General features: G+C 53.5%; 1 protein-coding gene across 13 annotated transcripts in view; it reads right to left on the bottom strand.

Moving 5' to 3' along the window:
- lrrc7 (leucine rich repeat containing 7) overlaps positions 1 to 23,027 on the bottom strand; it is a 68,049-nt gene that overhangs the window by 42,883 nt on the left and 2,139 nt on the right. For 11 of the 13 annotated variants that reach the window (XM_086162057.1, XM_086162064.1, XM_086162061.1 and 8 more), the window contains exon 1: positions 1,562 to 2,042. In XM_086162057.1, coding sequence (XP_086018183.1) covers positions 1,562 to 1,586 — 25 coding nt within the window. In that variant the 5' untranslated portion in view covers positions 1,587 to 2,042. Of the gene's footprint in view, positions 1 to 1,561; positions 2,043 to 11,533; positions 11,815 to 23,027 lie in introns of those variants that run through there. The other 2 variants (XM_086162060.1, XM_086162059.1) reach the window with 2 other exon arrangements.

Below are 23,027 nucleotides of genomic sequence, written 5' to 3'. Positions count from 1 at the left end.
AATAGGGGGATGAAATGCTGCGGTCTGTGGAAACCAAAAACGGCAACGGTCGCTCCATGCTAAGCTAAGCTCAAAGCAGGGCAGCTACTTTTGAGATGTTACGATGGGCGTGGAGCGGACCTGCCATGGAGACAGTTGTACCGGCGGCTCCTCTGGGTGATCCCTGGACCCCCTGAAGAGGCGTACATCGGATCCGCGGGGAAGGAAGCGGGACATCCTCTGTCCCGGGAACGAAGCCGTGCCCCTTTTGTGTCCGCAGAAGGACACGTCTGCTCCAGAAGGAGGAAGGAGGCCGAGGAAAAGGCCCGTGTCGATCGCACAACGGCCCAGGAGGACGCTCGCCGAGGACACACACGCCCTGGAGAGGGAGGCCGACAAACACATCCCACTTCATGTGTGACAGTGTCAAAGTCTGACGCTTTGCGGGGTTTCGTGGGACGGAACCTGACCTCCCTCAGCATTCACAGCATCCCCACACAGGAGACCAGAGACCACGTGGAAGACCAGGCTTTGGACCACGGATGGTTTTATGATTTTACGAGAATCCGGGCTCGACTCAGAGGGGGATCGGTGCAGGTTCTACCCTGGTCCGGATCACAACCCGGGACCAGGGTAGAACCTGGACCTGGTGAATGAATGAATGAATGAATGAATGAATGAATGAATGGATGGATGGATGAGTTGTTCTCTGTTCCAGCAGCTCTTCCAGGTTCTTGGTTCCTGGCTTTTATACCAGATACTCTGATACCGTGTCGGGGTAGGAGTGACATGTTGGTCGGAGCCGGGTTTTCGGCTCAGCCCGTCGACTAGAAGACGCGAGGTGGAAGGAGAGGCTCTGAAACGAGCCAAAGATCCTGATGAAATATTCCCTTCGATTAGAAGAAGCCTGTTCAGCGCGATGGCCGCCGCTTCCTCTTCGGTTAGCGTCACCACAGCGGGAGACAAATGGCCGACGATACAAATTATGATCGGCCAATAAAACGCGCTCACCTTGAACAGGTGAGGAGCGGCAATAAAGCAGCGGCCCCATGGGAAGGAGCGGCACCAACCACAGCATACAGGCCACAATGGACTCCACCACACAGTACTCCACTGCTGCATTTCACAGGTGTGTGTGTGTGTGTGTGCGTGTGTATGTGCATATGTGTGTGTGTGTTATAAAAGCACGAAGACACGAACAGAGGCTGGAGGTTGCACTCAAGGCAAGAGAGTGTATGACACTGCACCATCTATCACACATCTCCTTACACACGCACACTTCCATGCACCAACGCACACACACACACACACACACACACACACACACACACACACACACACACACACACACACACTCTTCCCGCAGCTATGGCTATTTCATTAGCCCATTCCAAAACCTGAAGAGCGTGTGTGTCGCATCCACCCTGATAAACAGATGAATTCATCCGCTCATCCGGACATCCGCAGGCACGATTTTGGAAAGCGGCGGCTGCGTGGAGGAGCGGCTCTTCTGCGGGAGATGTTCTCCCGCAGGAAAGCCGCGGACCGCGGCGCGGCGCGGCGGCGCGGCGGCGCGTCTTACGCTGCAGGGCGGAGTAGTTCTCCATCTGTGCCGCCGCTGCGGACCCCGGAGCCCGGATCCGACGGACGAGACGCTCCGGTGCCGGACGGGATCAGGCGGACAAACCGAGCCGGTGCGTGTCGTAAGCGTGAGGCTGGGCTCTCGGTGCCCGCCGCATCCTCAGCGCCCCCGGGGCCGGGAGGAGGGGCCGCGGGGGCCCGGCCGCTCCGTGGGGAGGGCTCCCCGGGGGCTACCGGGGCGCGACGCCACGACGTTCCTCCATGGAAGAGCTGCGGCTCCGGGAGTCCGGGGGGCTCAGAGGTCCAAGGAGATCCAGGGGGGGTCCGAGGAGGTCCAAGGAGGTCCGGAGTTCCGGTGGAAATCACAGTCCGGGTCAGCGGCTGAAGACGCTCAGCGCGGTGGAGCTGCGCCCCTTCCGTCTCTCCTCCTGCTCTTCTTCTGTCCTCCTCCTCTCCTCCTCTCCGGCACCAGCAGCCACTGCTCTCTGCGCAGGCGCGTCCTCCCTCCGGCGGGGGGGGGGGGGGGGGTGTAGGAAGAATGGAAGTCGTCGTTTGATCTTACACACACACAAACACACACACTCAGACACACAAAACCACACGCGTTATCAGACACAAAGGCACACATAAGCGCGCACTCAAACGTGCACCCGCGTGCATGCGTCAACAGGCACATACCTGCGCAGGAGTTTGTCACTGAAAAACACCGCCATTATACACATAAACAGCTGGGATCCATCCATCCATCCATACATCCATCCATCTGTCCATCCATCCATCCATCTGTCCATCCATCCATCCATCCATCCATCCATCCATCTGTCCATCCATCCATCCATCTGTCCATCCATCCATCCATCCATCCATCCATCCATCCATCCATCCATCCATCTGTCCATCTGTCCATCCATCCATCCATCCATCCATTTACTGCATCAGATGCAGTGGATTCAATGGATGCAGTGGATTCGGTGTTTCTGTGAATTCAGTGGATGGTCTCTGCTCACCTGCAACCCCTGACCCCACTTCTATTTCTTATCTTGCCTTCATCTCATCTTATGTTATTCTATATGTTCTTCTTGTTTCCTTCTGTGTGGAACTTCTGGCGTCACACTATTTCCTCGGGGATTCTGATTCTGATAGTACGAAAAGCGAAATGTTGATGTTGCTCAAACGTATACGTCCGAACTGCAGAACCAGAGAAGGTGCTAATTCTGCGGGGAGTTTCTGTGAGGTGTAGATGTCAGCTGGGACTGGATTCCCCTGCAACCTTTAAAAGGATCAACGGCTCAGTGAATGGATGGATGATTGCTTGTATGGAAGGGTGAACCACGAGGAGGAATCCGTGGAGGATTTCTTCATGATGCCAAGGAGTTTTGGGTCAATGGATCTGAACGCACAACGGACACTAGACGTGCATGAAAGTCATTTGTCCTGGGAGAAGGCAGGAAGACGTCTCACAACCCTCCAGGAAAGGACGCTTGACACCGTTGCCTTTCCTCGCCGTCCATTCCGACTCCTTGCTTTCCACCGAGACGTCCCACGGCACGGGAGGCCGGCTCTCCCCACAGGACAGCTCTGCTCGACGTCCATTCTCTGGAGATTGGCGGCTGAGATAGTCGGACTTGAGCTTAACAAATACCAAAGCTGGTTCACGGCTCTGCCGATGATTCACCCTCAACAGCTCCAGAAAGGAAGACCATCTGCCATATGCCATTCATCCATGTGAGGTTCCTGGGCTGAGACTTAACCAGCGGCGGAGGAACGCTCTGCCTCGACATCTCAGAAACCTCCTTTCATAGGCAAGGATAACAGAAATACAGGGTTTGGAACTCCTCTGGGATCGCTTAACCCTCGTGCGATCTTAACATTGTGTTTACTCCCCTTGTCTTATGGGTCAAAAATGACCCATAAGACAATCTTTGTACCCTAGTGGTGTACAGCCCACATGGAAACATAAACAAAAAAGAAGTATAACTTATGGGGTCTCTTTAGGAAAAGTCATAAAATGTCAAGTTGGAAAAAAATAGGTTAAGGTGTTTTTTTCTACAGCTAAACATGATAGTGGGTCACTTTTGACGCGCAAGACAACACAAGGGTTAAGTATCTATCCGTCCATCCATCAACCCGTCTAGCAATCTGTCACGTGTATGGTGTGTAAACTTGCTTCCTGTTACGTGAACGTTCTCTTTCCTTGTCCCGCTGTTGTGGATCTCATATGCTTTGTGTGTCAGTGTCTGTCCCCCGGTTCGGGCGGAGGCCGGGGAAATCACAGAGCGGGGAGGGAACTCGCAAAGAAAGCGGTAGCGTAGCGGAGGTCAGCGAACGGCCAGTAATGGCGGCTTTGAAACATGATGTCCGTATAGGCGTCACAGGAAAATGCGGCGTGATGCCGCCTCGCTGCCGGTGACCCGAGCCACCTGATACTCCAGGATAACGGCGCGCCGCCGCCGCCCCCCCTCCGACAAATGACATCGTATCTGCGTGCCATCTGGGCCTCCTGGCAGCGCCCGCTCAGGCCAGATGGCGGAGCTGGGATTCTCTGGGACCGACTGGGTTTAACAACAGTCTGCGAGAGAGCAGGAAGCCGGCCGGCCAGCGGCTCTCCGTCAGTCATCCGGACCGCAAGCTCAGTCGCGGGTCACCTTGAGGCGCTTCGCTTTGAACGGGCGGGCCGGGAGGAAACACTCACGCCGACCTCCTTCCAAAAGGGGGGCCCCACCTCGAAATAAGAGAGCCCTTCGGCAGGATTTGCTTATAAAACATTTCTATTTCTGATGATGGACGGTAGTACAATTATATGGAGGGGGAAGATCCATGTCTCCTCGGGCAAATTTAGCTTGATCGTTATCGGAAGTGCTTCGGCAACCTGCAATCACCGGCTGCTTTGCTCGGAACGTGTCCGTGATCATTTGTGGAGAGCTGAGGGAGCACTCACTGTGAGAGCGCCTCTTACTTATGGTTACCAACCATGCAACACTCACTCATTCTGCTTCTAACTGCGGTGGTCTGCTTCATTGCCGATGCCCCGGCCTCAAGGGTCTAAGTGTCCAGGGCCTCTGGACCTTCTCTCCGTCCGCGCACACAGGTTTCACATCGGCTCAGATTCAGGCGGCTGCGACGGAATAACCGATGCAACGAAGTTGCTGATGATGTCTTTGCTGCCGTGAAACATTCAGAGGACACAATAAAAACCAACCGGTGGCCTTTCGGGGGGTTCACACATGAAACACTACGTTTCTAACACAGTGACCCACATCAGCGCAGGGATTTTGTCAACATCAGTGTCTGGCCAGAAGGTCTCGATTAAAAAAATCAGCAGCAGACTTTAATGTCAACTAATAGGACATGTTTCATCGACGTATTTTGAGAATTCCTGATGAAAGTAGTCCGATTGATCAGAAGCATACAAGTGCAGCGACCGACATCTGCACCACCAGAGCTACTCTGCCTTCCTCACAGGTGATCGTGAGGACCAGCTTGGATAATGGAGAACGACACCCTGAGCGGAGTTTGGAGCAGAAACCCCGCAGCCTTTCACGGAGATGCAAACCTTTCGGAGGCGACACATTTGCGTTTCTGTGCACATCTGAGGCCTCTTCTGCATCTCGTCCAGGAGGCTCCTGCGGTACTCCTGTTCACCGCAAGACTGAGCAGGCCTTCAAGCTGACGGTTATCCAGATGAAAACATTTCACGGCGATCCAATAGCCTCGAGTCTTTGTAACACGTCGCTGAGCCGGATCGATTCACGAGAGCCAGGATTTGTCCGCATCTTCTATTTGGGGAGCGTAGGACTCGTCTGATTTTGCCCACAGGTCCTATTTCAGGCAGCTCAGGTTTGGAGAGCCAAGATGATCTGCTATAAAACTGTAAAGCGCCGGTCGCTTCCACATTTCACCGTCGCACATGAAAATCACCGCAAGAGACTGACAATTTATTCTGATTATGGCGGATGAAAAATAACCGCTGAATCAAAGACCACGGCCAGGCTGGGGCTATTTATAGCCGGGCTGTTGTTCAGCGCCAAGGCTTCCCGATCGGCTGAGGCCGCTTTAGTGCTTGGTACCCGCATTAACTTGGTGAACATCTAATGAGCTGAAGATGATCCGCAGACGACGGGAAACACGTCTACAAGGGGAAGAGCCCAGTGCAGGTGAAGGTAGGATTTGAAGATGGTCTCGCAAGAGCCGTCGACCGAGACCCCGACGGTTCAAAGACCCGACCCCGCAGAGCCTGTCGGGTCTCCTACCGCCTCGAGCTGCCCGTGATGAGGCAGGAACCACCCGGTGGTGAGGAGAAGCGCGCCAAGCCGTGGCGGTTATCACAGTGGAAGCGTCTGCACATGAGGTTCAGTGGTTTCGCTGTCGCTGGAACGCGCTCGTGCACCGAACCTCTGACAGACTGAGAGATCTCAACCCTTTTATCACTTTATCTTTAGCTTTTTAAGCACCCCGCCATCCAGGTCGGTTTCGTGCGGACCTCCCAAGTTCGGACCTCTGAGCGCCGGCACCGTCGGCGACGTCCTTTCCCATCATTCCACCGAAAACACCCCAAAGCGTCCTCCCTGAGCGAAGCCTCTTTCTGTGGAACACTGTGACGATGTGATGTGGTCTTTCACTGGGAAGCAGCCAGAGCTGCATCACACTGTTTTCATCTTGCCAGAAATGCCTGTGGTTGCTATGGAAACCCACTCTCATGATTCTCTATGTTTTATTTATTTTGGGGGGCAAACGCTGCAGGTTCTCGCGCGGAGCCCGCCGCCGCCTGCAACGCGAGCCCTAAGATCTGCCGGGTATCAGGTGCGGGAGGAGACGGCTCCCGCTGAGACCCGACCCGCCGCTCCGTGGCCGAGAACATCCCGAGGAGCTGACGGCGGACAAACATGTGATTCAGGATTTCCCTCTGAATCCCGAACAAGCATCGGGTCCTTTAAGAGCGCTTCCCTGCCCTCGGTGCCCCCGAGACAAGAGCTGCAGGTGGTCCTTCCTGCCAGAACAGCTGGCGCTGATGTTCCAGGGTGTGTCAGAGATGTATGGAGCACCACATGGAGAGCGTGTGCCGCTTCCTGACACGCAAGCTCTAAAAATTAAAAATGCATCCATATGGTTATTAAGTTTAGTTCAAAACGTAGACGGTGTTCGGAGGAATCATTGTTCAAAGGGGGCGACCACCTCTGGTCGCTTCCAGCTCTGCCTTCGGGGTTCCCCGCCACCGTCGACCTTGATCGCGGAGCAGATCTTCTCCCGCCCCGGCTGAGCCAGCAGGACGTCGGGCTCGATGCCCGCGATGTCTCCTCCGTGGTGCTTCTTCGCAAAGGTTCGAGATCCGCTCAAATCAAACACGAACCGCACGAGCCTCCAAGTCTTCTTGGAGGAAACTGCCTCGGTTGCGTGTACTGTGACCTCCTGAACGTACAAAGTTCTTCAGGAGAAAGAGGAGTGGAGGAGACCCTGGAGGCACGGCGGCTTTTGGACACTAATCGTTCAACCCGACTGCCTTTCAGAGAAGAGTCCTGGAGGACGTTGGCTCCCACAGTGGGCTCCCAGATGTTGTGTTTTCTCGCGCTGCCTCGGGGCCTGTTGATGAGAGCCTGACGGTTGCGGAGCCATCCGGCACGTGCCTCCCCCGTGGAGACCGGACCACGTGCTGAGCAGACAAAACCCAACCCCCTCCAAATGCTCACATCTCATGTCGGACTACGTTAAGCGTGGATCAGATGATCGGGTCCTACCTGGAGACCCATCCCAGTCGAGTCCTCTCACTCCGCAGATCTGAGAACATCAGGCCTCCATCCGGCCCGGGCCTTATATGGTGGTTTGTGAATGGGCGTTGCTAGGTAACAGGAGGCAGGGAAGTCTGGAGAGCTGCTTCTTGTATTTGGAGTCATGACGGAAAAGGTTGGAGCCACAGAGGAAACGGCTCCTCTTCTGGTCCGGGCCCATTTTCATGCCCAACGTTGGCACCTGATGAAGGCGGGTTCCAAAGGAGAACCCCGGTGGACCTAAAGGAGGACGTTCCTGCTTCCGGTAAAAATCCCATCACGAACAGAGCTGGCATGTTCTAGGTGCTGCACCTTCATATCTGAAGCTCTCCTTGGTTGTGGATGTACACTGGAAATGAAAGCATGGAAATAAAAGCCATGGATGAGCTGCATCGTGCTGCATTCGAAACCAGGGGTTCTCCTGTGCGTGCACGGGTTTGCTCATCACTTCATCTCGCAGCGGTAATCTGGTCTCCCGGGTGCGATCGCTCTTAGCGGCTAACGTAGGTGACTGGCTGAATGATCGGCCCGCTCAGGATGCCTACATGTCTCCATCCTTGGACCACCTTTACAGACCGCCAGTCTCTCCATTCCAACCTAGTGAGCTGCTATATCTTAAAATGGAGAGAAGTATGGATGGATGGATGGATGGATGGATGGATGGAGGCCTTGGGGGTTCTCCTCTCCCTCCAGCTCACACACTGCACCTCTCAGCTTCTCACCTCCCGGCCTCCGCTCACTCTCACTTGCGTCAGCAACTTCTGCCTGCTGATGAATATATGAATGAGATTACTGCACACACACACACACACACACACACACACACACGCCTCGGAGTGGGCCAGACACGTGCGCAGGGCCTCTGCTGAGTGGTGGCGGCGTCTCTGAGTGGTGTTTCTACAATCCCTTCAGTTTGGCCGGAGCCGAGGCCGGATGAGGAGCTCGGTTTCACGCAGCAGGTCCGACCACAGCAGAGCCGTCCCTCCTACCCGAGGATCTGAGAGGCCGGAGGTGAGACCGACCCTGAGAGGAACCCTCCAGGAGCCGAGGTGGAGCACGCTGATACTGAGAACGGGCGGAAAGACGAAGGGCGCGAGCGAGACGCGGCGTGGAGTTTCACCGTCAACTTCCTTTCCCGCCTTCGTTCCTCCTTCATTCTTTCTCGGTCTTTTCCTTCTCGCCCTTCACTGTAGGCTCTGTGTTGCTATGGCGACGGTCGCTGCCATTGCTGAAGAAGGAAGGATAACTTAGGAGAGGAGGAGATAGCAAGGAGAGAAATGACGGAAGGAGGCAGAGATGGAAGTCTAGGCCGAGGAACCAGGATGAACAAAAGAGAGACATTCAAAAGGAGCCTCTTTGAAGATAGAGAAGATAAAGAACCTTGGTTTTGCTCCTGCGAGCAAAAACGGAAAGAAAAAATACCGGTGAGAGCATTTTACTCTTGGTGTTGGACGATCTGCAGATGCTGAACCTTCTCCTGCTCAGATCCCAGAATCCGCTGCAATGTCCTTCTTTCTCATATGGACACCAGGTGGACATGAGGAGCCCCCGGCGTGGAGTCGGTTCCTCTGCAGAGAAGAACCCGGACTTCTCTCTGCCAGGAGAGGCTCCCAAAGGCCGGACTTGTGTTTGTCATCCTCGGACTTGGCCCTCTTTTAATCGTTACCGTGGCTCTTAAAATCGCATCGACCCGACTCGGTTTCTTGCTCGGAGCTCAGATCCTGATGGACGAGCAGATAAAGCGTTGTGTTTAAGCTGTGGGCCGAAAGGAGACATCCAGGACCGGGGCTTTTGGGGTTGGAATAGGATGACTGTTGTCAGCCGACCCGGGGTGGAACTTCCCGCATCCGGCCGGCGCAGGAGGAAAACCACATCAGGGAGAGGAAATACTCCAGGGTACCAGGGAAGTAGCAGACAGTCCTGGTACAGGCAGTACTCGAGTATTTATCCTTAGCCGTGGGCTTTTCAAAGTATACATTTCATCATCGCCAAAGTGCACATTTCATCCACCACCATATTAGCATCACGGCCATTAGTGTTGTTACTATGCATGAGCACGGATGTTCTCCAAGCATGCCAATCGTATACATTTCTGTCTAGAATACACACTTGTAAGTCCAATATCTTGGTGCGGAGCAGCTTCCTTACATTCGTTGGCGAACGGCAAAAACAGGTTTTGTGGAAAAACCACAAGTTATGAGAGAACACCTGTGAGAGGCTGCCGGACCAGAACCCCAGGAGGACCACAGCTGAGGCCTGACAGCTGCTGCAAATACAGAACCGCCGCCAAACCAACCCAGAGCAGAAACACCCCGGACTGGAAGCAGGTTCCCCACGGGTTCAGGTGCAACCGGAGCTGGACTCAGACCTCCCGAGTCTTACATCAGGTCCATGAATGTACATTCAGCACCAAAACGAAAGTGTCCTTTTCCACCTCCTGGCTAATTTACTCCCAACGCGCAGCGAGCCAAGCAGTCTTCGGCCACGAACGCATCGGAAGAAAACCGCAGCGACGTACGAACGTATGAATCGAAGCTCACAATCCCTGCAGCGACCCTACACACACATTCCCTGGAGCTGGAAGGTGAGTGACAGGCTACCGCCGTCAGTGAGGTCATTGATGCTGCGTCGGGTCAGAGTTGTTTTTTGCTGTCCCTCACAGGTGTGATACGTGTGACAGACACGTCAATATCCCAGCACCCGTCCGTCCATCCATGAAGCCCTGTTTGGAAGAGCAGGCCGCTCTGGCCTGTGGTCTTCCATTAAGTCCCTGCTCCATCGGTCGTAGCTGCTGCATCCAGCAAGAGTCCTTCGCTCTCCGAAAAAGCCTCTTTTGAGGTCGACTTTCCCTCTGATGTTCCGGTAACGTGACTCTGCGCTGTTTGGGTTTTTTTTTTCAGAAGCCATTAACTCCTCGGTTCATCGCGGACGGAAGATTCGGTCCCGTGCGGTCATTTGCCGTCGCTCCAGCGGCCGTGAACTTGTCCCACTCTTGTACGGAGGCGACGTCGCAGTGACGAGAAGGCGTTCCGGCAAATCTCTCTCGCAAAAGGAGGCGTCGGCGGCATACGTGGGAAACGCGGCAAATACGACGCGCAGGTGGAAACGGGCACGCCCAGATGTGTGTTATGGTTTGAAAAGCGTGTTCACGTGTGACAAATACGGCCTCTCGAAGACTTTGGATTCTCCGCATCTTAAACCAAACGCGTCCACGCTCCTCGTCTCCTGGCGGGGGGCAGCACCCCTCCAGGAGTGAAAAAGCTAAGCAAGCGTGCGCCAAGGGCTCGGAGGTCAGCAAAGACCCGCCGAGGTCAACAGCTACTTGCAGATCCAGGTGTGCAAAGGCCGAGAAGCACATCATCATCTCCCCTAAGCTCCTGAAGCATCATGCTATGGCTGGAAGAGGAGTGGCCCGTGCTGCCGGAGCATCCCTGCCGAAGGACCAGAGGCATCTTCATCTTCAGTCCTCCTGAAGATCTACCGGCTGGGCCCAAAGAGCCGGCAATCTGAGCAAAAAGCGTCTCTGACGCTCCACCTAGTGCCTCCGTCCAGGGAGCCTCCTTTCCCTGACTCAGCAGGACCGTTTCCGTGGCAACAATACACACAGAGGAAGAAGGAGAGACGAAGGACAGAAGGATGGAAGGAACAATGAGAAATGTGGGCTCTGAAACGGGTCTGTGCACTCGCCCACACACACCACACACACTGACACACACACACACACCACACACACACACACACACACACACACACTTCTGATGAGGCAGAGTCACATCTTACTGGTTCCTCCACATCCTCACTCATCATTTGGAGTTCAAGTCCTTCCGAACAGAGAAAACCAGAGCTTGAGGAGAGCATCAGAAGGCACCTAGAAGCCTTTAGGACTTCTAAAAAGCTAGCCTGGCCGACCTCTCCTCCAGCTCTAAGAAACGGGGAGCTCACGATCGAAAACCTCCTTTTCTGATGTTCTTAAACTGAATGCATGGCCAGGTTCTGCAGGCGGTGAAGGTACAGAGAATTCAAACTCAGCCTCACTCCCGTCAGCAGTGACGTCCTGCTTCAGAAGTTCATCAGATGTGCAGGACGTGAGGCCCTCCGGCCGTGTCTCCTGGAGCCTAACCCCGACCCACGCGCCGAGACACGTCATGAAGTCATCTAAATATGGTTCACCGTCCTCCCGGTGAGAAGAACTTCCTCCGAATGTGTCCTACCTGTTCCGTGGCCGACGAGGATCGGGATAGAGGTGTAGGAGGTCCAACTCTCGGTCACCCTGGAGATCAGTGGTGGTCGAAGCCTATATCCCCGGGTGACGGCCTGTGGTTGGTCAGGTTCATCTCTGCCTCCCGGAAGCTCCGCCCACCGGCCCCTCGCCAGGCCTCACGGGTACCACCTTCTGCTGCCCATGGTTGGGTTCAGGCACCTGTTTGGTTCCTTCGCTCCCCGTCTGCTGGTCCTCCCGCTGACTCCCCTGGGCCGGACTCATGCAGGGTTCCTGTGTGGGCAGAACAGGAGGCTGTCAGAGTGTGTGGAGTGTGTGAAGCGTGTGGAACGTGTGGAGTGTGTGATGCCTCGGCGGTGTCAAACAGGTCTATTCATTGATACTGAGTTTGGATTCTGGACAAGACCCTGCTTTGGGTTCAGTCGGTGACCAGGCCACGTGACCGGTGGTGGAGCCACGTGCAAGGACGAGACCATTCCCCCGGAGCGGATGCTTCCTTCCGGACCTTCGGATGTTTTTGTCGAAATGGAGTCGGAAAAGCTCCTCCCGGTATCGGACATGTTCTGCAGCCACGTTTACAGGCTGGGCGTCCGACGGTTTTCCATTACAGCAGACTTTCTTCATCAGTACCGGAGCATGAGAGCTTCACGGAAATGATGCGGAAGCAGTCAAACATTATCCAAGGATGAAAAAGAAGTCACGGAGCTTCCAAAGGAGAGGTTTGTTTCCACCCATGAACGTGTCAGGGTTGGAGTGACTCCTGAAGGACCTGGAACGACCCGCTGGATCCATCAGGTCACGAGCAGCCGGCCTGGGATTCAATTCGAGGGCTTTATTTCTCCCCGCCACCGCCGCCACCCTCTCAAACATACAGATCACTTCCTGTTCCTGTTTCTCCTCCAGCTCCTGAATTCTGGATTCATCTCCACAACCCGCGGGTTAAACAGGAAGTGTTTCCCCGGCGGGGAAAAGAACGGTACCAACCGACAATTAGCAGAGCGGCGGGAGTCGGTCGGTCGGCCGGCCGACGGACCCGTGATGCAGGGACGCCGGTCGCCATGGAAATGAGGCAAGAGTCATTGTCGGGCTTATTTTCGAGACAAAGGCCCGTGTCCAATGCATGATTAGAGACGGCGCCGGAAACGCGCACACACAGCGCTGTAGCTGAATGGGTTTCTCCAGACACACTGAACACACACAACTCGCTGGACCGCTTCACTCCGTACAGCATCCTCCCACTCAATGCGCCCCTTTTTCCACCGGCACTAAAATATAAACGTCCCTTTTCACAACTTCGGCGCCACTCTTCACAGGTGTGCTTGAAGGAAGCTCAGCAGAACGGCCTAACCTCTGACCTCTGACCTCTGAATATCAGCTTTTGGTCACTGATCATTCACAAGCAAAGCCTTTCCTGCTGCTACGGCAACCACACAGACAAAGGGGGGGCTCCCTTTTTTTTGCTGCCACCTGTGGAAGTTGAGCTTAGCTGCCCGCACATGTGTGTGTGTGTGTGTGTCTGTGTGAGAGAGAGAGAGAGAGAAAGGTAGCATCCACTACCTTGTAGACAAATGAATTATTTGAATGAATTCAGCAGAGATGGGGTTTTTAGTGAGTAATAACTGAATGAATGGTCTTTGTGAGGACGGCTGGCCTTTGCAGCTCCAGGGACTGAGAGGGACCGGCTCTGTGGCAGCGGGATTTCCGATTTAGAGGTGGTGTAAATCGTAAAAGTGTTTCCTGTCTGCGTGAACGCCGCTCTAAACTCTTCCCATCCGTCTGTTTATCCCCCCTCCCCCTCCTCCTCCTCCTCCTCCCCTCTCCCTCCATCCCATCCCGCCAAACAGAGCGGGAGCGACGGGTGAATTAATAAAAGAGTTAAAGTGGAACACAACTCCCTGAGGTGGAGCCTTTCTGGGACGGTCACAAAGAGATGCGCGTGTGTGTGTGTGTGTGTGTGCATGCAGTGAAGCGTAATCTACACCCGACCGGGGGAAGACGCGAAAACGTGAGGATGGGGTTGGTGTTCGGTTCACGAGTGAGGAGGGAGGAAGGGGAGGGACTGCGGGAGGAAGCCATCCCATCAGCAGCGCTCTGCCTCGGGTGAGAGACGGGACAGTAGGAGGGGAGGAGGAGGAGGATAAGAGCAATGTGAGGAGGAACTGCCCGAAGCGTCCCAATCCATGATTCTCCCACAGCCTCTGTTTCCCTCTCTCCTCCTTCCTCTCCTGGAGGACCTGTAAAGACCTGGCAGAGGAAGCCTAACCTTCAGGTGAAGAGCCAGTATCAGGTCCTTCTTCTTCTTCTTCTTCTTCTTCTTTCGGCTTTTCCCTTCAGGGTTCGCCACAGCGAGTCAACTTTCTCCATCTAACCCTATTCTCTGTATCCTCCTCTCTCACACCAACTACCTTCATATCCTCTCTCACTACGTCCAAAAATCTTCTCTTTGGTCTTGCCTGGCTGCTCCGATTCCAGCATCCGTCTACCAATATATTCACAATCCCTCTGCTGTACGTGACCCAACCATCTCAGTCTGGCTTCTCTGACCTTCTCTCCAAAACATCTAACATGTGCTGCTCCTCTGATAGACTCATTCCTGATCTTATCCATCCTGGTCACTCCCAAAGAGAACCTCAACATCTTCATCTCTGCAACCTCTCGTTCTGCCCGCTGTCTTTTTGTCATTGTAACAGTTTCTAGTCCATACATCGTCGCTGGTCTCACCACTGTCTTGTACACCTTTCTTTTTATTCTGGCTGAAAGTCTTCTATCACATCGTACCCCTGACACTGTTAGCCACAGGTTAGCCAGTATCAGGTCCACTTGGTAGAATTATTCTGATTTTAATCTAGATCCATTACTTCATAATCCCCGTAACCTTGGCAACGATGACACTAATTCTCAAACTGTATCCTTAATTCTTCCATCCACAGCAGCGTCATCGAATACATCTGAGATGAAGGAGATCTGCAGGAGGCCCTTGGTACTTCACAGCCCGCTGACCGGAGCTCTGAGCCGTCCTCCACTGTGCCAGGCGGGCCCAGAGACGAGCCGCGGAGCCGCAGGGCCTCGGAAGTCGTTTTCGGACTCCAGGAGAGGACAGACCTTAGAGAAGTCCTCCCGCACCTGCTGTGGGAGTGGAGTGGGGCCTCCAGACCCCGTGTGGACACCACACAGCCCCGGGCACGGAGGGCGGGACGTTACGCAACCGTCCAAATCCAAACTCGGTCCGACGTCTGGACTCTGGTCGTGCACATCTGACCCCCCCGGGCCACGGTGCGCACGCCATGGTCACGTGACCCGGCCTCCGAGGGGGAGCGGGTGTTGGCTGGAACGAAACACATTCAGAATTAAGAGGAGAGAAAACACGCCCTCCGGAAGTTCATTGGAATTCCAGGCGTTGCTGTTGTTCTGAGCGCAGGGATCCAACCGGCAGCCCCACACACACACACACACATACACAACACACACACACACACACACACACACACACACACACTCACTTTGTCCATCACTGTTTTCATCTGTTCCCCGACAATCTGCTGACTAAAACAAAGGGGGAGGGGCGTCTGGGGGGATGTAAATGAAACAGCGAGTGAAACTGACAAAATTAAAATATGAATGAGTGATTAAATGTTTATGACTCGGCTGCAGAAGACACACACACACACACACACACGCACACACGCGTTAATTAGTGGCTCCGCTGCTCCCGAGTGCTGTTTCCACAGAGAGGCTGCAGATCGGTATCCTTAATAAAGGAGGAAAAGCTGCAGGAAACGGCTGTGTGATAACAGGAAGGACACACTCGTCTAATGACCATTTATCTCCTGCAACTCATTTGTGCGCTGAGCTCAATGACACCTCCTCATCCAGCGGGACCCGTGCAGATATTCTCAAAGCACAAACACACACACACACACACACCGAACATACAGTCCGGTCCTGGATCAGGTCCTGGATCAGGCCAGACTGTTGCTAATGGGTGAGGTGTCAGTTCCCGGCTTGGACGTGCAGTGTGTTGTTGTGTCCAGGGGGGCGCTGTGTGTTGCGTGTTCTAGTGTGTGTCACTGTGAGCTCTATATGTGGTGGTTTGTGTTTCTGTGTGATTCTTCTCCACATTCTGCACACAGTTGGATGTTTACATAAAGTTAGCTGTCAGAGACATTCAAAGGCTAAATGTTGCTTTTTGATGAAGATATAAAGACTGGCTTGGGCTGATGGCGAGTCCTGAAATGAAAAAAATCGGATCGGAGAAAAATATGAACATGCCTGTCAATTATTCAGTTTGTTCGTGTGGCACGGTGAGGAATAACACCCCCACAACACACTCGCACGCACACACACACACACACTCACAAGCACAATTCCACGTAATGCATTGAGGCGGGAGACGGAGATGAAATCTGGGAGGAGAAAAACGCAAAACATTGAAATGGATCAGGAGTGGAAAGAAAGAAAGAAAGAAAGAAAGAAAGAAAGAAAGAAAGAAAGAAAGAAAGAAAGAAAGACAGAAAGAAAGAAGCGAGAGGGAGAAAGAAGTGTGTCTTGCAGAAGCCCAGGGGGTATCCTGCCATCCCATAATGCTTTGCCGTAACCTACTTTGGTATTTCTGTTTCTGCCTTTGTCTCTGCAGTGCCCTGAGTGGGCTCGCCGCCTCACACACACACACACACACACATATCTTACGAGATGTGTGTGTGTGTGTGTGTGTGTGTGAGTCTCCTCCCTCTACACCTCTCAGGAGCTGCATGGCGTCCTCAGGACCGCGGCCCGGTTCCTGCTTCAGGAGGACCATCTGATCCAGATCTCCGCTCAGCTCCTGACCTTAAAACCGGTCCAACTCTGCAGGTCTCCCAGCCAGAGGAGACCGGCCAGGACGTCCTGACCTTCACATTCAGGGCCTGGACCTCCTCGGTTGGTTCTCACACACACGCATGTGAAAACACAAAAGAAAACATCAAAGTACGTCTGTGTTTGTGTGTGTGTGTGTATGTGTGTTACCCAACGCAACTGCAATATTTGCTTCCATTAGACAGTGTATTTGGGTGAATGTGTGTGTGTGTGCGTGTGTGTGTGTGTGTGTGTGTTTCAGAGCTTTGCGGTCTGAGTGGGCAGCCTGACGACAAGCTCAGCAACACTCCGTTACCATGGAAACTAATGAGCAGGCGAGGGAGAGGAGGGAAAGGGAGGGCGGCAGGAGGAACTCTAGTGATGTACGATATGCAGTCAGTATCACAGTGTGAGTTTGTGTGTGTGTGTGTGTGTGTGTGTGTATTTGGAGTGAATGTTACAATCATATATGTTCGGTCCAAACACACCTGTTGCATTATTACATAGCAGGTGATCAATGAGACGCCTCTGCGTTCCGGCAGGGGAAGCCGGCGCCGTAGCCTGATGATGGGGGAAGCCTGCACCTTAGCTTTGCGGCGGGGGAAGCCCGCACTGAACTGGGCTGAACAGGTGGGCATCAACTCACACAAGCGCACGCACACACACACACACACACACACACACACACACACACACACACGCATGCATGCATGCATGCATAGATGGAGGAGTTTGATATGCCGTGGAGACCCCTGAAGAGAAGAGCCCACAGGAAAAGAAGAGAGGAAATATCCAGACGTTTAAATCTGCTGTGCTCAGGCTTTTGAACCTTGTGGGTGTGTGTGTGTGTGTGTGTCTGAAATCAACCTTTCTATATCTTCAGGTTACATGTTCCAGATCATTCCATGTGGCGTGGCTTGAACAGGCTTCTCAGTTAAAGTGGTGACTAAAAAGTTTCTCGGAGTTGCGGTACTTGTTATGTGTACTGTATGCGCGACTCCATGTAACCTGTTTGTATCCGAAACGGCCGTCGCCATGGTTTCCACGTCTGCCGCACTGAGACGCGCAGCGACAGCAGGATGTTCATCTGCTGGCAACCCCAATCCACCCCGTCTAATGCCTTAATGGATGGTAAGGCTCTCTGATGACTCACACCCTCTCCCCAACACACACACACACACACACACATACAAACTTCAATTGTGATGACTACCAACAAACTATGATCTAAAGGGCCCCGATAAGAGCACCCTTTCTCAGTGGATCCGTGTGTGTGAGTATGCGAGTGTGTGTGTGTGTGTGTGTGTGTGTGTGGGCGAAGAGTGAAGCTAACTTGTCATGTTGGTGGACAGAGCATATCTGCATATTCATAACCAGTGTAAGCCATACCTCGGTCCCTCCTCTTCATTGCTGAAGACACAAGGGTTATTTCCAGCTGAGGAAGAACACCTGGAGAATTTATCAGGAGGGATACGACACGCCGGCCAGAGGAAGAGGAAGAAGGAAAAGTGAGGAGGAGAATGGCAGTGGGTGGGAGGAGATGACTCGGTGTGGAGTGTTATGGTAACATGCAGCGAGAGGAGAAGGAGGGAGGTGATGTCGTCGGGTGTGTTTTATATTCTGCCGGTCAGGTGGATGATGAGTTTATGGGACGTGAACAAACAGTAAATCCCAAATTAAATCAATAGAATCTGCCAAATCTGCCACGCACCTTTTATTGGATTTGAATGTTTTCCTGTTCTATTCATGTCATGCAACGGAACGAGGGTTTATGTGATCTAGATTCACTTGTAAACCGTATTTGTTGCCCCGATAATGTTCGTTTTTCCTCGGCTCTCGTGTTTGTGGGCCCTGCCGGTTCCCTTCGGCATCACAGAAAACGGCGTGAGGACGACGTCATCCGTTGTTTCACAAACAACAAGCCGTGGATCGGGAAGGACATCCCAGGCCTTCTCAACAGAAAGGAGAGCCTCCATGGCCGAGGACCAACAGAGCCGCTGGCCTGTCCGGCAGGGGGCCGAGCAGGGAAAACAACTACGAGGAGAAGGTCGAGGCCGAGGCGGAGCAGAACAACGCAAAGAGGTGTGGAGAGAGAGGAAGAGGATAACTGGCTGAGGGAAAGCTACACCAGGAGTCAAAGGTGGCCCAGACCTAAGGTGCTACCAGGTGCTACAGACCTAAACCTGTTCTTCTGTAGGTCTAAGGGTGGACCTGGGCCCGTCCCCACCTCCTTCCCCCCACTTCCCCCCATCGACATGTTGCCCCCCGAGAGACGATACTTCGGTCGTCGGAAGCATCGACGACAACGACGAGGAGGAGCACAGAGGTCCGATCGAGGTCGTTCGGCGTCTGCAGCTCCTCCAGACCTTCTACCAGGCTATGGTAGCCAGTGTGCTCAACTTGGCTACGGTATGCTGGTGGGGCCAACGGGCTCAAGCGGGGACCGAACCCAGACCGTCGGGCCCGGAACTGAGGGGAAGGTGAAGAAGAAACCCGGAGCAATCCCGGACAAGCGTTCTCTCCGACGGGCAGCGCCTTCAACCCAAAGCTTCAGCCGATCCCTCGTGCCGCGAGCGTCCCAAGCCGCATCCGCAACTCCGGACACTTCCTGCAAAGGTCACCTCATCCCTGACCTCCCACGGCAGTTTGTCTGTCTGTTCGTATCCCTTCGTATCGTCGTCGTCTCGATCCTTTTCCGATTCTGCGCATGTTGTTTTTGTTTACCTGTCCTCTGCCCTGTGCTGCCGCCGCACCTGAATTTCCCCCCTGGGGACCAATAAGGTATAATCTTTGCTTCTCTTATCTTAATTAGTCTGGCCGTTGAAAGCGGTCCAGAGAAGAGAGCAGGTGCAGGTGCAGGTGCAGGGAGAATGGCGGCGGGCAGCCCGGGTGAAGATGTGTGAGATTGTTGGCGGCGAAGGAACGGAAAGAGTGTCAAAAGACATCCTGTGCTCTGCGAAAGAGCTAATTTCTCATTCCGAGCGGCGCTGACTTTATAACACACCTGTTACCTGAGCCTCGAGGAGAGCCTTTTGACTCGAGAAGAACGCTCCGGCGCGCGGTTTTGTAGACGAATCGGGCTCCATCTTCCTTCCGCACCTCCTCGCCGCCCCGACGCAAGGCTCGAGTAGCGTACACGCATTTCCGCGCAGATTTCTTGATCGGCGCGTCGGATGTGTTTTCATCTCCTGTTCGATACGTCTCTGATCCCAGAGAAGGTGTTTCTCCCCTCCTTTGTCTAACCGGCCCCTCGCATCCCCGCTCGTTTCTCCACGTTTCATAATCCTGCTGAGAATGATGCAACCGTACAGTAACTACACGCGTACGTCCCGGGCCTCGACAAAACACTGCAGCTCCACGATTTGCGCACCGGAGAAACACCAATGAACAGAGATGCCAATCAGAGGCTCTCACGGGTTCGGGCGAGTGTGCGGGTCTTCCACGACGGGGACGGCGGCCTCTCGTGGCTCGGACGTTACACGTCCCGGTAATGGAAAACAAACCCGGATCTAACAATTGAAACAGCACAACCGGGAGTTTGTCAGTGAGCCTGCATTTCATCCCCGGATTACGCCTCAGTTGTTCTATCATCACACTCTAATCACAGACCATCTGCTTTTCCCTTAAAGGCCCCGAACAACACCCAGAAGAAACACTCACGCCCGGTGCGTCGAAGACGTTCGTTGTCTCCATGGGTGGACCAGAGGCTCAGTGCTCCCGCCCGCGACGACACGGTAAGGAACCTCGGTGGTTCTTCGACAGGACGCTTTCTTTCAAGAGGTCAAAGAGGACACATGCTCTGAGGAGCATCTCTAAACTCAGACCTTATGGACCGGCTCCACGTTCTGGTGAGAGCTGGTTTTCAGGTGCCGCTCGAGGGCATCGCACCATCTTCTCCATCTGATGTGGAGGAGTCATCCGCGCCCGGACGCGCACGGCGCTCCCTCCCACGCAACCCCGCCGCGCACCGGGGTTTTGACGGAGACCGGCCCTCCGGTGCGAGCGCCAGCGAGAATGGATGATTGTCTCTCTGCGTTGCCAGGAGACTGACTGTCCAAATGAAGCCCGCACCTTCTCACACCAGCCGGATGGATGGAAGTGTGTGTGTGTGTGTATGTGACCAAACAGTGAGAGAAAGCATACAGATGACGGAGCGTGTGATCTTGAGGTCAAATATGACTACGGTAAAGTAAAAGACACAGGAAAGTGTGCGCAGAGGTTGGTTTGTGGTGCATTTCTCGCAGTGGAGTGTGAGTTCGTAGGTGCCTCCTGCTGACGCCCTGCCGCGGACTGAACTCTCAGAATTTGACTTGACGGAGAGGCTTCGGGCTGCGGCGGATGCTAATCGTCAGCGAGAGCTCCTTACGTCGGTCATGTTTGGGGCTCAAAGCCGCCGCCGCCGCCTTTCTCGGCGTCATCCTCCCTGCCTCTGCGCCGCACGCCGTCTCATGAAGCAGCGATGACTCCCGAATAACAGCAATAGAGGAGATGTTTCCTCCTACACGGACGAGCGGCAGCTCCAGAGACAAACACCTCCAACTTCAGCTGCAGCACGGACATGAAACACGAACGCAAAACTGCCTCTGCATCTATTCAGTTTATAGATCTGCTTGGCTTAAACGGATCTCCGCCGATACGCCGCTGCAGACGGAGCTCGGAAAGAGCGGCGATATCACGAGCAGGATGAGGGACAATGTTGGTTTCCGTTCACCAATACTTGCATCCGCCATAACTTCCCGATTGCTTCTTTAGGATCCGTTAATACTCGGGTGGTCGCCGTCGGATTGTTTTACTTATTCATCCGTTTACTGACTCACTTTTACCTTTATCCTTTTTTCATTCCACGTGCTGTCATTATTTTTCACCTTCGTGTTGCTACAGATTTTCAGTGCAATGGGCTAGGTTTATTTCAGAAACTGAAATGCGGATTGAATATTCTTTTTCTTATTTTCTCTCCGTCATTCAAAGGCTGGATGTCCTCAAGCGACGGGAGAATTCTTCAGGGCACTATTCATAAAGACGACGTATTCTATATGGATTATAATCGTATAAATAACCGTGTTTTTTTTCCTTCCGAGGGATTATATCCGCACATGCACCTTGCGGCAGCTTAGTACTCAATTTATTCACCAACAAACTCGGGTTCCTGCTTTCATTCAATATCCATGGTATCCTAGCGTTCTTTTATGCTGTCGGTGGAGCGAGCTGCGTCTTAGCATGCTGCTCTGGCCGTTGTTGACGTTAGCCGTGCGTTAGCCTGTTACTCTCAGCAGCTACGGCGTTTTCAAACACAACGTAACGACGTTTTACATTTACCGACCACGCCGCCGTCTCCCAAAGCAAAGCTCAACATCTCTAAAATACTCGTTCTTCCAGATATACCGCAATCACAAGCTCAAAAGAGATTTACATTCTTTTATCCGCTATTCAAACGGCTTTCCTGCGCTCAGGCTTATCCCGGCCGTCATTGGCCAGGAGTTGAAGGCATGCTCGCGTTCATCCTCTCATTCACACGTCTGGACAGCGCGGGGTCTCCGGTGAACCTCGTGCGCGCTTATGGGCTGTGGGAGGAACCCGGAGGACCCGGAGGACCGCGGGGAGAATACGGAAACTCCACGCAGAAAGGCCCCCTGTGGCAATCCAGCCGGGGACCTTCTAGCTGCGAGACAGAACGGCTAACCGCCGCGCCACCGTGCCGCCTACGCGGTTCACATTCATGGGAAAATACTTGTGTCGAATTTCAGCGGGGTTTCGGTTCTCCCCGCGTTTACTCGGTAATAAAACCGCAGTTCCGCGTTCTCCGTCCCACTGGTGATTCGCAGTCACACCGCAGCCTTGGACCATGCTTCGGCGCTTTGCAATCAGACAGAGGCGACAGACCGTCAGACTATCAAAAAGCCAACGGCGTGAAGATCCTCTGATGTTCCAAACCAAACAATTTACCGCCTGGGACAAGGCAGAAGGCAAACTGCACTCCAACTCTGACTCCACAGTCTGGGCAATGTGAGTAGTTTGGGCCTCTGTTGTCAGGAGCTCGGCTCTGAAAAGACGTCAGGAAAGTTTTAACACCTGACCTGAAGCATGTGTGTGCATGTTTGAGTGTGTGTGTGTTTGTTTGTGAGGTGTCCTCAGGTGCTCGTTCAAGGAGCACTGGTTTGGAAGAGCAGCTAAGCAGAAGGTCCCTGGTGGTGCAGAGCTGATTCCTGGGGGCCCAGAGGGGCCATCTGTCGCCTTCCAAGGTTAATAATGGAGGTTTCAGGGAATCCTGGTGGCGTGCGTGTCGTTCCTTTGTCCGAAAAATTCTCTCCCTTTTCGGCATTCGGACATCTGCTCCTCTCACACGTGTCTGACATCATTAAAACCATTCTTTTCCATTCAAAACACACGCGTCGGCGCAGCGTGGAGGAAGCTTTCGACATTTTCCGTTTCATTTTTTAACTCTGCACTTTGGAGTTCGTTAAACAAAGCATTTAAATTCAACCACAACTGATTCGAAAACTCCAGCATGAGGCCTTTTTTTTCGCAAATCTAGTTTATATTAAAACTCAGGGCGAAGCTATAAACAGATTTTATAGACTCCTTAACAAGACGCAAGCTCAGGCTTCCCGAGATGGATGTTCGTGATTTTCAGTATTTATCTTGGAATTATGAACGTG

Source organism: Fistularia commersonii, chromosome 16 (assembly GCF_037954325.1).
Source record: "Fistularia commersonii isolate RoL2024-O1a breed Wild chromosome 16, RoL_Fcom_v1.0, whole genome shotgun sequence".
In the NCBI taxonomy this organism is placed as follows: Eukaryota; Metazoa; Chordata; class Actinopteri; order Syngnathiformes; family Fistulariidae; genus Fistularia; species Fistularia commersonii.
This window is presented reverse-complemented; position numbering and strand designations above follow the sequence as displayed.